Source organism: Silurus aristotelis, assembly GCF_946808225.1.
Source record: "Silurus aristotelis genome assembly, chromosome: 6".
NCBI lineage: Eukaryota > Metazoa > Chordata > Actinopteri > Siluriformes > Siluridae > Silurus > Silurus aristotelis.
In genome coordinates this window covers 24,517,237-24,532,442 of record NC_139579.1, presented here as the reverse complement: position 1 = coordinate 24,532,442, position 15,206 = coordinate 24,517,237, and the positions used below count along the sequence as shown (strand labels likewise).

Here is a 15,206-nt window from a genome sequence, read left to right as displayed (position 1 = left end):
ATAAATCTTTCAACAATACAGAACAATTTGTGATGTGGAGTTGACCTGCCTTCAAGGTTTCCTCCCCTATTTTAAAGACATGCCTTAAAGCTGATAGTCCGTAATGTGTGCAATTGTGCAATATGAGAAGTTGCAAACATGTCTAGTGTGTTCCAAAACTTTTATCGTGAGTTTTATGGGACAAGCTCCAGGCTCATCTAAAGAAGTATAGTATAGTAAAGGAATGGATAGATATTGTACTATTAGAAATTAAGGACCCAATTATTACCCTAAATTAGTTTGCTTGTCTCTTTGACGGTTATGTGAATTATACAACAAATGGTTTCCCTTTCAGTGAAGATTTCATGCATAACTTATAAAGTTAGATACTATATGATGATGTCCCAACAAAACAAAAAAAAATGCACATCTTGGGATATAAAAAGCCACATAGGATGCCTTCATTTCAGGTTTTGTGCTGGTCTTTGTTTCAAGTTTTCAAGTGACAATTCCTCGACTCTAGATCATGAGTGTGACCATACCAGCTTGGAAAAATGCATAATATATCATATATAAATACGCCTGTATCCAGTAGTCAGAATTGTAAGTGTGATGTTTACAGAACGGTTTATTACACCCATATGATAGCAAACAGCTGTTTCAGCTGTTAAAAAGTAACTGTAAAAAGATGCCAGCTGATAATTTTTTACTGTTATGATAATCATCCTTTAAAAAGCAAGCGAGCATTGACTTCTGAAGCAGAAGCAATCTACATGATTCACGATGATCACCATACTCTGCTTTCTCCTCTTCCTCAGGGACACTCTTGCCTTTGGGGTAAGTTGTTAGTCAGTTGCTTGTTTTCATTGTGTTATTGCAAAAGTGGTCTGGAATGTACAATGTCATCCTTTTTTTAACAAAGTCTGTAGATACCTGGCTTGGGAAGAATGGGACTCTGACTCCAAACCAGCCATGCACCTGTGAGGCTTGGCTACCAGATACAATATTCCCAATGGGGGAGCTGGAGCTGCTAGAAAGGTCCTCAGTGCAGATCACTCACAAGTTAGAGCTTGAAATCATCAAGGTATCAGACAAACATCAACAAAAAAATGAACTCGTGCACAATCTTTCTTTCTTTCATTATTATTATTTTTTTTACAGATTGAGATATTTGAGAGTAAGCTTACAATTTACATGGAGAAGATTGTGAATCTCACAGCGCTGGTTGGGATCATGGAGCATGACCCTGATTCTTATACTGAGATCCAAATACAGGAAGTGAAGATTCAGATAAAGCAAATAGAAGCTCTAATTGTGGAGCTTCAGACATCCATTGAGGTTTCTTCTACAGTACTTGTCAGCATTCGCAAAGAGGTAAAACACACCAGATGTATTGTGGTATAATGTTTTATCCTCTGTCAGGTGTTGCTGTTGCTGAATTGTGGGAGTGACATATGACATATTTCTCCATAAGACATATTTGAACATTTAATGAAACATCAACCCCAATTATGTGAAAGTTTTAAAGTGAAAATCACATTTTAATTAAGCTGCCTGATTAATGCAATTATAGATTGTTGTCTGACATTTTGTGGTTAATATACATGCCATCGAGAAACACGTTTCAGTTCAGAAAAGCATGTTGTCAGAACCACATGTTAAGAGTTTACTTAAGCCACCACAAATATATGTGATATTTTATACCATATAATGTTCATCATACAGGTCACTGCCATGATTGTTATCTTGACTCAACTGGAGATGACCTATGACAAGAACTTGGTACTGTTGACACGCAGAGAATACATCAAGCTCCAGCAGAAACTGGAGGAATGTGAGAGGCGCCACAATGAGATCTTTAATCCCAGCATCGGTAAGCCTCAGTACATGGACACAATTGTTGTCTTTGTAGAAACATAAATGGCTTATACTTTTGACTTTTTTCCTCTCTAGGTTCTTGTGAGCACGGTTTCATATCAAGACTCAGTAAACCATTGATTAGCCACCTGAACGCACATCTGAATGCAGGTCACAAATATGGAGGATGGGGCAAAGATTCAAACCCTCTGTCTGGCTCTGAAAATATGTACTGGTACTCAGGTTTTTCTAATACTCTGGTTAGCCAAGTTAATATTTATGCAGACTACTACAGATTAATCATGAGACAGCCAATGAAAACCCATGAGCTTTATACCAGTCGTGACTGGAGAGGTCTTGGTAATAACTACATTGTGCGTGGTAACACCCTGTACTATCAGTTCAGAGAACCTTTCAGCATGGGCAAATACAACATGACCAGTCAGAGTGCAGAGTACAGGGTGGTACCGAGCGCCAGTAACAGATTCTCTTACTTTTATTCAGGAAACCAAAACCTAGATTTTGCAGCTGATGAAAATGGGTTGTGGGTTACATATGCTACAGACGAATCGAAGGGCAAAATGAGTCTGGGAAAGATAGATGAGGCAGCATTTGCTTTAAAGGAAGTTTATGAAATGAATATCTTCAAACCATCAGTAGGCAATTCCTTTATGGTCTGTGGAGTCCTTTATGCTACCAGATCTGTAGATATTAAGACGGAGGAAATCTTTTACATTTATAACACACACACAAGACAGGAGAGTTATGTTAGCATTCCGTTTGAAAAGTTTCAAGAAATGTATGTTTACCTTGATTACAATCCCATCGACCAGAAACTTTACATGTATAATGATGGATATTTTGTCAGCTATCATGTGTGGTTCCACCAGAATAAGAACAAGGCACAGGTTCTAATTTGAATAATGCTGAAATGTGCACAAACCTGAAATGTCCTGTACTGCATTTCACGTCTTATAAATAAAATATTCTGAGCAGTATTTCATGAATGAATGTTTTTATTAGTCCACAATGCACACACACACACACACACACACACACACACACACACATGCTCACACACCTGCATATACACACATTCATTTCTTCATTTTATTTATTTATTTTCTTTTACAATACAATTTGATATTTTTACAAAACAAACATGCAAAATAAAAAATTAAAAAAGATTTTTTAAATGCTCACTGATAAAATGTCACATTGCTCCATTTCCACACATTTACTTAAAAAATTATAAAAACATAGCTGCACATTTTTTAATAATTTTATCTATGGAAAAAAAAAGAATGCAAAATGCAAAAATACTACTGTACCTTTAGAACATAGATTTAAAATAAGCATCCCATTGCATCTAATATGAGTTTTTATATGTAAAAAAAAAAACCCTTAAAAATATATAGATATTATAAAATATTAAATGAGTCTGCAGAATTAAATTGTGGTTAATTCTAAGTCTATACTCTAAGATACATGTTTTTATTAACATTCAAACAAAAATCCCAAATTAATGTAGATCTCTATACCATTATGACAAATAACACATTTGATACATTTTCCCAATTTTACTGTCAGTAAAAACACAAATCAATAAAGCATATGTTATTGTTTTATTTTCTACAAGATGTATTATTTTAATTCAGATGCATAACTGCTGTGCATTTAAAAATGACCCATCATTTAAAAAAATAAAAGCTAGCATATCTGATCTTAATATTGTAAAGCACAAGGTTTACAATAGCGGAGAATTAATTCGGATGATGATTTTATTATTTATTTTCTTAAAATCTACTATTTTCCTTGGAACTTAGTAAGAACTCTTTTAACCTCTTCCAAGTAACTGTAACAATTTTAATAGATACAAATAATGTTTTTCTTAAAAAATAAAAAATTAACTTTTAGATATATTGGTACAATCTTTGTATTTCTTCTGTACATCGCACTTGAGTGTTTATTGCAGTTACATAATAAAAATAAATGTTTTTTTATTCTTGGTTTTAACACATATGTAAATCTTAAAAATAATGTAGTGCTGGTTGCATATATTTAACAGAAAATAGGCCATAAATGTGGGTCAATGTTTGATCAGATCTCAGTAAATAATTGCAGTATTCGTTTAGAAGATATACAGCAGTTACCACTGCACACTGTTCTATTTTTTCATGTATTTCATCACAAGTCCAAGAATGTCATGCTTACACAATTCAAATGCATCCTATACAATTGTGTGCCTCCAGCTTTGAGTATTATAGAAAAAATATAGTGGAAATGAATAAGTTCATTGGGATATTGTCCTGAATGAAAGAATAAACAAACAAACAAATGAACGAACGAACGAACGCAGATTAATAGGAAATGCCAGAAACAAATGAACACAAATCTTGCTTTGTTTAAGGATTACTACTATAATTGCTCTGGGTAAGAATGCTGATATAAATATTAATTAAATTAAATATTTGTTTTTACTTTATATTTTCTTTATCATCTATAAATCATCTTTTATTTCTAAAAACTTGCATGAAATTTATAATTAAATAAAACAATTAGATTCAGAAATCTGGTTAAATGTCCTGACCTGATATTTCAGTGATCATTTTACTCTTACCAATAATGTATTTCAAAAAAATTATAGGCATATAATATAGCTAAGAAAAACAATGAAATGTAGGATGATATATTTATTACAGCTTAGAGTTTATCTAAGCAAAGAAGTAGGAATTCCTGTCTTAGCTACTGTGTTTTTTGTAGTTACAGTATAATTACTAACTAAACCAGACTTAAGTACAGTAAGTATATTTACAGTATTTGTCAACATTATCAGACAAGGTATTTTGTCTTTTAATAAACACATGAACAAGAGTGGTTATATTAAACATTTTCTCAGACAGTATCTGTCAAGGCCCAGCTTCCAAAATATATTTTATAATGAAGACCACTCTAAATAGCATTAACTGAAAACTCTGCTTATACTCTGGAAATGACTATGATTTGGTTATTGTTTCAGATGTTACCAGCAATATATTTTCTCACATTATCTTGTAATTTAACAACTTCCTTTGCAACCCAATAAATCATGACTTTTTATTGCCTCATTAGTTCATAACATCTAAAACAAACATGGCTGTGAACATAAGTCGTCTCCCATAAGTTATTTCAAAATCAACCTACAATAACCATGAGAATCTGAAAAGATGTTCAGGATATCTCCAGGATACCTCTGTCTTTAAAAGCCAATGACTTGGACAGGCAATAGGCACTCAACAAAGAAAGCCTAAGACATGATGCATTGCATTCTTCTGCTGCTCTTGTTGGCCGGCTCAACATACGGTTGGCTGGTGGGCATTGTTTTTGAATCTGATTCTTGAAAATGGTCTCCAAAATCATAAAAGTACTGTCTGTCATCTTATTTTATTCTCCTATTTTTTTGCAGCCAGTGGAGCAGTGGGGCTCTGGAAATGTCACGGGCACTGTGGGAGAATCTGGGCAGTGTATCTGCACAGTATTCCTTCCTGACACAACATTCCCAGCAGATCGTGTGGATATTGTGCAGATTACTTCGAATAAGCTGAGTGTTGATGTGGAGATCCATATTAACAAGGTACAATACATTCTACTACATGCTGATGCTTTGTTTTTGTAAGATTAGATTAGATTCAACTTTCTTTGTCATAGCACATGTTTCAGTACAAGTACAATTTACATATGTACAGGTTGGTAAGGTGCTGATATATGATAGATATGAATAATAATGATTAAATGAATGAATAATATTTAAATAATATGAATATAAATAAACTGTACACAGAAAGGTGTTTTATTGGGTTTTATACATATGTGCAAAATGATATGGAGAGGGCAAAAAAGGAGGCTATTACATAAAGAGTGTGTGCGATGGTTATATTAGTGCAAACTTGAGTATTGTAGTATATATAAAGTATATTATGCACATTGCTATGTAGAGTAAGGTTACACAGCGTATAGTATTCAGTTGTGTGAGTCTTGGTTGGGGGGGGCATGGTAGTGAGGGGTGGAGGGTAGGTGGTGCTACCGAGGTGCAAAGTTCAGCATGGTAGCAGCTGTGGGGAAAAGGATGTTCCAGAACCTGCTTGTATTGGTCCGGAGGCTCCTGTAGCACCTTTCAAAGAGCAGGACTGCAAACAGTTTGTAGGCAGGGTGACAGAAATCCTTTGTGATGTTGTCATAAACATATTGGAGAAAACAGTGATTACCCTACAAAATGTTTTCCCCTCTTCCTCAGGTGGTTTATATAAAAGCCCAGCTGGTTATTCTTCTCTCGGAACTCAAAAACCTAACCAGTCGTTTGGATATACTGGAGAGCGGGCCTGACAAGTACATCAAACTAGAGTTTGACCTCCTAAGAGTCGAGCTGCGTGAGTTTGAGTCCCTGGTCACACACCTGAAAACATCCCTTAATTCCTCTTCACCAATCTTTGACAGTCTTTATATTGAGGTAAGTAATGAATTATTTAAATACTGGTGATACATCATTTCACATTATTGATTATGAGTGACTGTGTGTTCATATCTCATAAAATCTCTTCTGAATTAGTGCCAATTGTAGGTCATTTTGACAACCATATACATCTTTTTTTTAAGATCCGCAATATGAGCCTGACTGTAGACCTGCTAGAAAGCTATGACAAGAGCAACTTAGAAGTAATCCGCCTTGAGTTTATCAAACTTCAGAAGAAGCTGGAGAAATGCAGAGATGAACAAGATAACTTCTCCAATGCAGCCATTGGTAATGTTCTTGAATTAATTACATTGAAATGTCTAAGATGTGAGGCTCCATTATTCTCATTACACGTTTGAGCATGTCAAAATATTTGTTTAGCTTGGTCAATAGAAAATTTATTCATTTAATAATTGGTGCATAGTATATGACAATTAATAATAAAGTGTATAGTTAAGCATATAATTCTAAGAAATAATGTAGGTACTATCAAACTTCTTCATTCAATACATGTAAAGCTGGCGAAAAGTATAAGCATGCACAAGTAATAAAAAAATAGTGCTTTAACATCAGATACATTTATTCAAACATTTAACAGAATGTATAGAAATTTAAAGCAATAAGTATGGATACATTTTGCAAGCATTTGTAAGAACTAAATAATTACCAGTAAACCAGCTATGCACTGAAATTACTTAAGTCATATTTTTAATATTTAACATGCAGAGGATGTACTAAGTTTTGCCTATAAAACCCTGTATTAACTAATTTTATGCTAGGAAGTCATGCTATAAAATGAAGCGCTTTCAAACCTTTTTTGTTTGCAAATGCATATCGCTAAACACTGTTTTCTCTTGTCAGGTTCCTGCAAGCATGGAGGTATTCTGAGAATCAGCAAGCCTGTAGTTAGCCAGTTAAATGCAGATTTGAGTGAAAGCTATTTATATGGAGGATGGGGCAAAGACTCTAGCCCTGTGCCTGGTTATGAAAACATGTACTGGTACTCTGCATTCACTAACACACTGCTGAGTAGAATTCATGTTTATGCCGACTACTACAGGTTAATCATGAGACAGCCAATGAAAACCCATGTGCTTCATACCAGTCGTGACTGGAGAGGTCTCGGTAATAATTACATTATTCATAGGAACAACCTGTACTATCAGTTCAGAGAACCTTTCAGCATGGGCAAATACAACATGACCAGCCAGACAGCCGAGTACCGGGTGGTGCCGAGTGCCAGTAACAGATTCTCTTACCAATATTCCGACAATCAGAACTTAGACTTTGCAGCTGATGAGAATGGGTTGTGGGTGACGTACGCTACAGAGAAAGCAAAGGGAAAACTTGTGCTGGGCAAAATAGATGAGGCAGCATTTGCGCTGTCAGAGGTTTGGGAAACTGGCATTTTCAAACAATCTGTCACAAATGCTTTCATGATATGTGGTGTTCTTTATGCTACACGATCTATTGATGCCCAAATGGAAGAGATCTTTTACATGTACAACACACACACGAGACAGGAAAACTATGTTAGTATTCAGTTTGAAAAGTTCCAAGATTTTTATGTCAATTTGGACTATAACCCTAGAGATCAGAAACTCTACATGTTCAACAATGGCTATTATGTCTCTTATAATGTCAAGTTTAAGAGTGCCTAGACAAAGACCAAATACACAGAAAAATCTAAAGATGTGAAGGTAATTCTCTGTTTAATTAAATGGACATGTTCAATGTTCTGTTTTGGAAATGAATAAAATCAATTAAAGCAATAATCAGGGTGTTTTCTTGAATTACTTTTGTTATGTTTGGGTATACTAAACGTGTGAATGGGTGTGTGAATGAATTCCTGTGACCCTGATCAAGACAAGGATGAATTGATAAAGAAATCAATTTCACATAACTCACAGTAATCACAATTTCACAGAGTATCCAATCCAACATTTAAAAAAGTCCAACCATACAGACACAGGACATACAATACATAAACTCAATTAGCATAACAATTATTATAAGAGGTTGTGTAATATCTAAAATAGTTTAGTAATATTGAATTAATTTTTTGATATTTTTTACGTCTAACTCGTTCTTTAATTTTAGTAATGGTTTACATTTAGTAAGCCCTGAGGCACTGACGACAGAGTGGATCATGGAAAGTGATGTGATACTCTTACAAACTAGGTTCCATTTTATGTAACCTGATCCTGGTGATCCCCTCTGTGCCCACATCACCTCTACTCCTTTCTCTGCTCTTGAGCTTCTCGACCCAGCTGCTCTCTGAAAATACACTAATTACCCACAAGCTCCCGCACCTCCCTCACAGTCTGTAATATTACATCACACTGCCTTATTTTGTTATCATGTGAGACGAATGCTTATTGAGGTATAAGGTGTGGCATGTGCAGAGATAGCGAAGGGGCGCTCATTAAGTGGGTGGGAAACACCATTAATTATGTATAGAAAGATGTTGCTTTTGCAGATTTTGTTCCTAAGTGTGAAAGGAAATGCCACATAATAACTGGTTTCACACACTTTAATCCTTAATAATAATATTTTGAGTTAGTGAAAATAATTTAATTAAATTATTACCAGGTTTATTATACAAACTGTGCCAGCTGCCAACATGTACGACAAAAATAACACAATACACAATATCTAAAATGCATTATAAACACACTGTTATACTCTATATTGTCATATTTTGTCATTTTTTGTAATCTGCCCAGTCGCTCATAAATCTCAAACAGCAAATGCAGTTGTTAATTATGCTTTTTTACCCCTCCTCGTCTGTTTATTAGTTATCCAGCACCTGTGAATTGAATCCAATGCTTTCCAAAACCCATTCGAAAATATTAATAAAGAACACGAATAAAACCACAAAAATATATATATTTGGTGTGAAATTTGAAAGTGACCAACATACAATATAATATGTATGTAATATTCAAAAAGCCAATAAAGTCAACTTGGACCTAATAGAACCAGAAATGAAAAGATCAGGAATAATACAAATCTATACATAGCCTAAGTACAAAGTCTTTCTATACATAGCCCTAATATTTGTAAATTTTTTGCATTGTTAAAGATAAAACCTTCTCTAATGTTTATAAATCTATTCAGAAATATAAATATACTGTATTTAGATCTAATATTCAGCAACAGCATTTATTTAGTAGCAGTGATTCTCGATCTAATGGTTACACTCAGTGGTGGGCGGTCAGGACCAGCAAAGTCTTCTCTGCTGGCCTAAACACTATCAGAAGCACTGACCTACATTTACAACATAAATTCTAATATTTGTTCCACTAAATTGTATACATCTATTCCCAACAGTTTATTCTCTTCACGTCGTAGTGTTTCTCTTGGCTGCACTGCTTCCAGTACGTGTATGTGGATGTTAGATTTTTTGTCCAATCAGATTTCAGCCTCTATGTGCTGCCATGTCAATTTAATCTGCCCAGGGCCTTCATAGTCTGTACTGCTGGCCTTTTTACCACAGAGAATATTATCAATAAGGCTGTTTCTTTAACCAATCAGATTTCATATTCGCCTCACAGGGCAGCTAGCTGGCCCAGAATAGCGTCAGCATTTTTCCGTCCTCTGATTGCTTGTTCAGAGGTAAACTGTTTCAGCCAAGTTCGACTGGCAAAACACATCTGTAGCTCTCTGCACACATTAATACATCGGAGATACACTTTTTTATGCCTTCAGGGAAAGAGAAATTGATTTGTCTCGGACATACTTAAAAATCCATTTTCAAGAACAGCTAGACATCGTGAGGAGGTCGGCCAACCCCGAAGCTAGCTAGCGTGTCTCAGCCCAGGAAAGGGTTTGTTCACCACTTCCGGACCAGTGAATACGAGCGGTACCACTGGATTACAGCCTCTGAGGAGTGGTGCAAATTATAGTCTGCATCTCTGGTGAGTAGGTTGTATTTTATTTACATTTTTATGTTTTTGTCATGTTATAAGACTCCAGATGATGTAGGTGGCACAGTAGTGGTTGTAGTCTAGAGGTTTGGAGTCTTAACTGGGTTTCTTGCTTTAGTAAAATGGTATTCACCCTCCATATGTAAAATGCCTCTCTTTCTGTAATGGCACGCACTATTATATTGCGTTTTTGTATAATATTGATGGTGGTCTAGTGGTTAGGATGCGGCGCTCTTACCGCTGCGGCCCGGGTTCGATCCCCGGTCAGAGAACCAACCCCAGCCATTAGGGTTGCACAAGCTTTAGTGCCGGTCCCAAGCCCGGATAAATGGGGAGGGTTGCGTTAGGAAGGGCATCCAGCGTAAAAACATGTGCCAATTCAAAGATGCGGATGGTCCGCTGTGGCGACCCCTAATGGGAGAAGCCGAAAGAAAGTTTATTGATGGTTTCTATAATCGCGAAGTGATAGTATAAGTATTAAGAGGTGGATTAGTCGGGTAAGTCCTGACTAAAGGCCTAGGTACCAAATGCACTGCCTGCCACTAGTTACACTTATAGGCCACATAGGGGACCTGTACATCTGGTCATTCAGATGCATTCCTAAATGCATTTCTGTTCATCATGGACATAATTTAAGTTTCCATTGACTTCCCTCATGCTCGAAAGAGTCGGACTAACCTGCTTTTAAGTCATTTCAGTCTTCTGAACTGCTGCTCAGGGAATGTTTTTTGCACCACAGTGTATGAACTCTAGTGCCAACCAACTGATATTCGATGTGAACATGAACTGATGCTCTTGGTCTCCTTGACCCGTATATGCATCTTTTATTATTGCTAAATGGTGGACTGATTGGATAGACATTTCACTGGGCAGGAGGGATACAGGTATTCCTAATAAAGTGGACGGTACGTGCATGCGCGAACAATAGTCAGGGGTTTAGGGGGAGGGGGGAGGGGGGGGGGGTAGCTATAATAAATATATAATAGAGGCTGTCGTGACGTCATTGGCAGCCAATGGAAAGGCGCAGTGCGCGCGCGCTTCCTCTCGTCCTGCCTGTGTTTTCTGCACGAGCCCCGCTTCACACACGGGCCCGACCATTGCGGAGGCGCGCGCGCACGGCAAGGAAACGCGTTTGCACTAGGTAAAAGCGCAATGCAGTGCATTTTCATTTCATCTTCGTGTGATTCGGACACAGTCGGGCATACATTTTGACACCGTGTAACGATGTAGTTTAAATTACAGCCTACAGGAGATGAATATAGCCGTGAAGGCGCTTTAGATGATAATAATACCACTTATAATAAAAAACCTCGGGTCGGGTTTTTATTTATATTTGATAATGCTGTGGCAGGTCGGATTTTTTTTTTAATTATGCTACTGTTGTATAGATAATGTAATGTGTATGTGTGTGTGTGTTTGTGTTTGAACTGTGTTATTGGTCTTAAACGCTGCATTGCGGTCCCTCCCTTTCCCCATTCGCCCAGTGCTCTAACACAGCGCTCCCCAATCCTTTTTTACATCAACAACCAGTTTCACTCAGGACAATTTCTCCACAGACCGGGGGTGGGTTTAGGGTTGTTTTAGGGGTTGTAACGTACATATTATATTACTATTAGACCTATGATTATTAATGCAATTATAGAATATATAGTGACAATGTAACTCACCTCACCATAATGCAGAAGCAGCGCGAGCTTCATTTATCGAAGCATGTAAAAATAAACTGCGACTGAAACAAGTGAGGGAAATTGGCACAGGCGGAAATGTTTATTCTATCTAAAATAATAGTTAAAAGTTTGTATTCTTGCTGTTTTTATGTTTTCCACTTAGCTTGTAATGAATTGTAAGAGGAAGTCAGGTGAGTCAGAGAAGTATGTGAGGGTGGTGCAGATCATGTGTGACAGCAGGGAAATGTGCAGTAGGAACGGCAGACTGGTTCAAGGTAGAGGCTGGACTGCATCAAGGATCGGCTCTGAGCCCTTTCCTGTTTGCAGTGGTGATTGACAGGTTGACAGACAGGAGTCTCCATGGACTATGATGTTTGCGGATGATATTGTGATTTGTGGTGAGAGTAGAGAGCAGGTTGAGAAGAGCCTGGAGAGGTGGAGGTATGTGCTGGAGAGAAGGGGAATGAAAGTCAGTAAGCGTAAGACAGATTGCATGTGTGTGAATGAGAGGGAGGGCAGTGGAGTGGTGCAGTTGCAGGGGGAAGAGGTGGAGAAGGTGGATGAGTTTAAGTACCTGGGGTCAACAGTGCAAAGTAATGGAGAGTGTGTTAGAGAAGTGAAGAAAAAAATGCAGGCAGGGTGGAGTGGGTGGAGAAGAGTGGCAGGAGTGATTTGTGATCTGCAAGAGTGAAAGGGAAAGTTTATAGGACTGTGGTGAGTCCTGCGATGTTGTATGATTTAGAGACAGTGACATTGACTAAAAGACAGTAGGTAGCAGAGTTGAAGATGCTGATATTTTAATTGGGAGTGATGAGGATGGACAGGATTAGAAACAAGTTTATTAAAGTAACCACACATGTAGGACGTTTTGGAGACAAAGTGAGAGAGGCGGAGATTGAGATGATTGGACATTTGCAGAGGAGGGACATGCGGTATATCGGTATCCGCTGCCATTTTGCACAGTTTATTGCCATGTTGTAGTGTTTACAAATCTAAAAAGCGGTAAGAAGTTTCCTCCTTTCTTAACAAAGAAATAAATGCTTAATTCTATAAACGGAGCTCTGAGATTTAGCTTTTTATCGGTGAATTGATTGGTTTCTAAAATGAAAATGTACAACATTTTCAGTAGCCGATGCATAACCAAATTTCAAACATTAGAATTTTCAGATTTATATGATAGATTATCCATTTAATGCATACAAAATTTTTTTCTATTTAAATCCACAAATTTAGACTTTAATGACGTACTAATTAATGAGTACGTTCTAAATATCCTCCACATTTTCACGTCACTTCCAGAAAACACAATTAATATTACAGAAAGTAGACCCATTTTGTTTGAATAATCACTGTATTGTGTAGCAAAATGTGTTATACATCGACCAGGTATAACATTATGACATTATAACATTATGAGCGGTGAAGTGAATAACACTGATTATCTCTTCATCATGGCACCTGTTAGTGGGTGGGGTTTATTAGGCAGCAAGTGAACATTTATTCCTCAAAGTTGATGTGTTAGAAGCAGGAAAAATGGGCAAGCGTAAGGATTTGAGCGAGTTTGACGAGGGCCAAATTGTGATGTCTAGACGACTGGGTCAGAGCATCTCCAAAACTGCAGCTCTTGTGGGGTGTTCCTGAGTGGTCCACTTGACAGGCACATGGGTGGCCAAGGTTAATTGATGCACGTAGGCCATAAAGTTGGCCTGGTCGGTGTATGATTGAACTGGTTTTGAAAATGGCTGTTCACTGACCCACCTTTAATTGGTTTTTAAAATATTATGTTTACGTTATACTTATTATCAGTATGTGAGAAAGAAGCACATGCTAATTTGATCAGCATTATTTTTATTCATTATTTATAGGAAATGCATTATGCATTGGAGATAGTCTAATCTGATTTGATTTTCACTCTGATCTGCAGTGCAATGTGCAAATGCTGGGCTTTTGTTGAATATTAACCATTTTGATGTGTTTAGGTGACTCAGATATGGCCAGCCTGAGCTGAGAGAGGGGTTAGATGGCTTTGCTACAGCAAGATATTTTTATCTGATTGCACTGAACTGCAAACATGAGTCATGCAGGTAAGTTTAAAAGACTTATTTTTGGTCATGTCTAGCTAAGTTGACATTTTGTTGCTCATCAAAGTTGGTTAAAGCCAAGGTCTAGTTTCCTAGACTTAGCACATGAATGATTTACTCACTGTAGCTTTAATGGAAATTGAAAGTGTTGCACCTGATTATGGTGATATTAATAGTAAGAGTAATGGAAACGAACACTAAGCTATTATTAATCTATTATATAAGCTATCTTTCTTTGCATCATATCTTCATATGCAGTAATATCCACATTTACTCCATTTACAGAGCGAAAAGTGGGGATCAAGCTGTCAGTGAAACCCTGGTGTGTAAACAAAACTGATGAAATTACTAGAGGAATGGTCACATCCCAGACATGCAGCTCATCCCTGTAGTTGTGCTGCTATTGAATGGTCTCTGTGGACTCTTGTTCCATCAGGACTTGAGCAGAGTTTACCCTAGGCAGACATGGCTAAAAGAGACTATCTGGTGGATGCAGCCAAGCAGATTCGCATGGCCCTGGACAGGGAAGTCAATGAGGACTACGAAGCTGCATTTAGCTATTATAAAAATGGTGTGGATCTGCTGCTGAATGGCGTTCAAGGTAGTATTCTCGATTTCTGCTTTTAATGCATTAATTTGGGCATTAGTTACCATTTTTGTTCATATCCATCTGGTTGTCCACATTTAAAGCCTGTGCTTTAATGCTAATTTATAACTATGGATTACATTTCAAGAATTAAGACATTATCTTCTGGTTAGTGTGCTGCAGCTCTACGATAATATAAGCATATGTATGGAAAGTTCAAGTAAAGATAGTGGAGAAAACAGGAACATAATTCATCACTGCACATTTGTTCACCTATATTCTTACGTTTCAATTAAATCTTAGGTCTATATTTCATTAATACATTGAATTAAAATGTAGCTCCGTAATTTCCGGACTATAAAGCGCACCAATATATAAGCCGCACCCACTGAATTTTACAAATATTTGTATTTTTAACATAAATAAGCCGCACCTGTCTACACTAATGAACTTTACATAGGCTTTAACGAAAGACACGTCACACACGGTTGCGCTTCCTTTAGGAGCATAGCGGTATTTTGGGAATAGCATGCCAGAAGCGAGCTTCACCCAGACTCAACGCGTTACAACGGCTTGTATCTAAACAGTAGCGACCAAGAAAGTCATTATTCACTGTCT

At 37.0% G+C, this 15,206-nt stretch overlaps 3 protein-coding genes across 4 annotated transcripts in view; all 3 read left to right on the top strand.

Annotated features, from left to right (window-relative positions):
* The first annotated feature begins 745 nt into the window (after positions 1-745).
* olfm4.1 (olfactomedin 4, tandem duplicate 1) lies at positions 746-2,826 on the top strand. The gene is made up of 5 exons (XM_083545443.1): positions 746-816; positions 902-1,063; positions 1,141-1,353; positions 1,705-1,852; positions 1,933-2,826. The coding sequence occupies exons 1-5, from the start codon at positions 763-765 to the stop codon at positions 2,754-2,756; spliced, it is 1,401 nt and encodes a 466-aa protein (XP_083401569.1). The 5' UTR covers positions 746-762; the 3' UTR covers positions 2,757-2,826.
* Positions 2,827-5,026: 2,200 nt separating this feature from the next.
* Positions 5,027-8,100, top strand: olfm4.2 (olfactomedin 4, tandem duplicate 2). Its single transcript, XM_083543969.1, has 5 exons — positions 5,027-5,186; positions 5,282-5,449; positions 6,110-6,322; positions 6,469-6,613; positions 7,187-8,100. Exons 1-5 carry the CDS (start codon positions 5,130-5,132, stop codon positions 7,984-7,986), a joined length of 1,383 nt encoding a protein of 460 aa, XP_083400095.1. The 5' UTR covers positions 5,027-5,129; the 3' UTR covers positions 7,987-8,100.
* Positions 8,101-11,256: 3,156 nt separating this feature from the next.
* The window catches only part of rps6kl1 (ribosomal protein S6 kinase-like 1), a 14,923-nt gene continuing 10,973 nt past the window's right edge, over positions 11,257-15,206 (top strand). The window contains exons 1-3 of one of the 2 annotated variants that reach the window (XM_083543928.1): positions 11,257-11,395; positions 13,901-14,005; positions 14,288-14,603. In XM_083543928.1, the coding sequence (XP_083400054.1) occupies positions 14,468-14,603 (136 nt within the window). In that variant the 5' untranslated portion in view covers positions 11,257-11,395; positions 13,901-14,005; positions 14,288-14,467. The remainder of the gene's footprint in view (positions 11,396-13,900; positions 14,006-14,287; positions 14,604-15,206) is intronic. The other variant, XM_083543929.1, reaches the window with a different exon arrangement.

Coding starts and splice junctions, on each gene's coding strand:
- olfm4.1 (XM_083545443.1), top strand. CDS start 763: ATGATCACCATACTCTGCTTTCTCCTCTTCCTCAGGGACACTCTTGCC. Junction 1,354..1,704: donor TTGTCAGCATTCGCAAAGAG/GTAAAACACACC, acceptor TTCATCATACAG/GTCACTGCCATGATTGTTAT. Junction 1,853..1,932: donor GATCTTTAATCCCAGCATCG/GTAAGCCTCAGT, acceptor TTTCCTCTCTAG/GTTCTTGTGAGCACGGTTTC.
- olfm4.2 (XM_083543969.1), top strand. CDS start 5,130: ATGATGCATTGCATTCTTCTGCTGCTCTTGTTGGCCGGCTCAACATAC. Junction 5,187..5,281: donor GCTCAACATACGGTTGGCTG/GTGGGCATTGTT, acceptor ATTTTTTTGCAG/CCAGTGGAGCAGTGGGGCTC. Junction 6,323..6,468: donor TTGACAGTCTTTATATTGAG/GTAAGTAATGAA, acceptor CTTTTTTTTAAG/ATCCGCAATATGAGCCTGAC.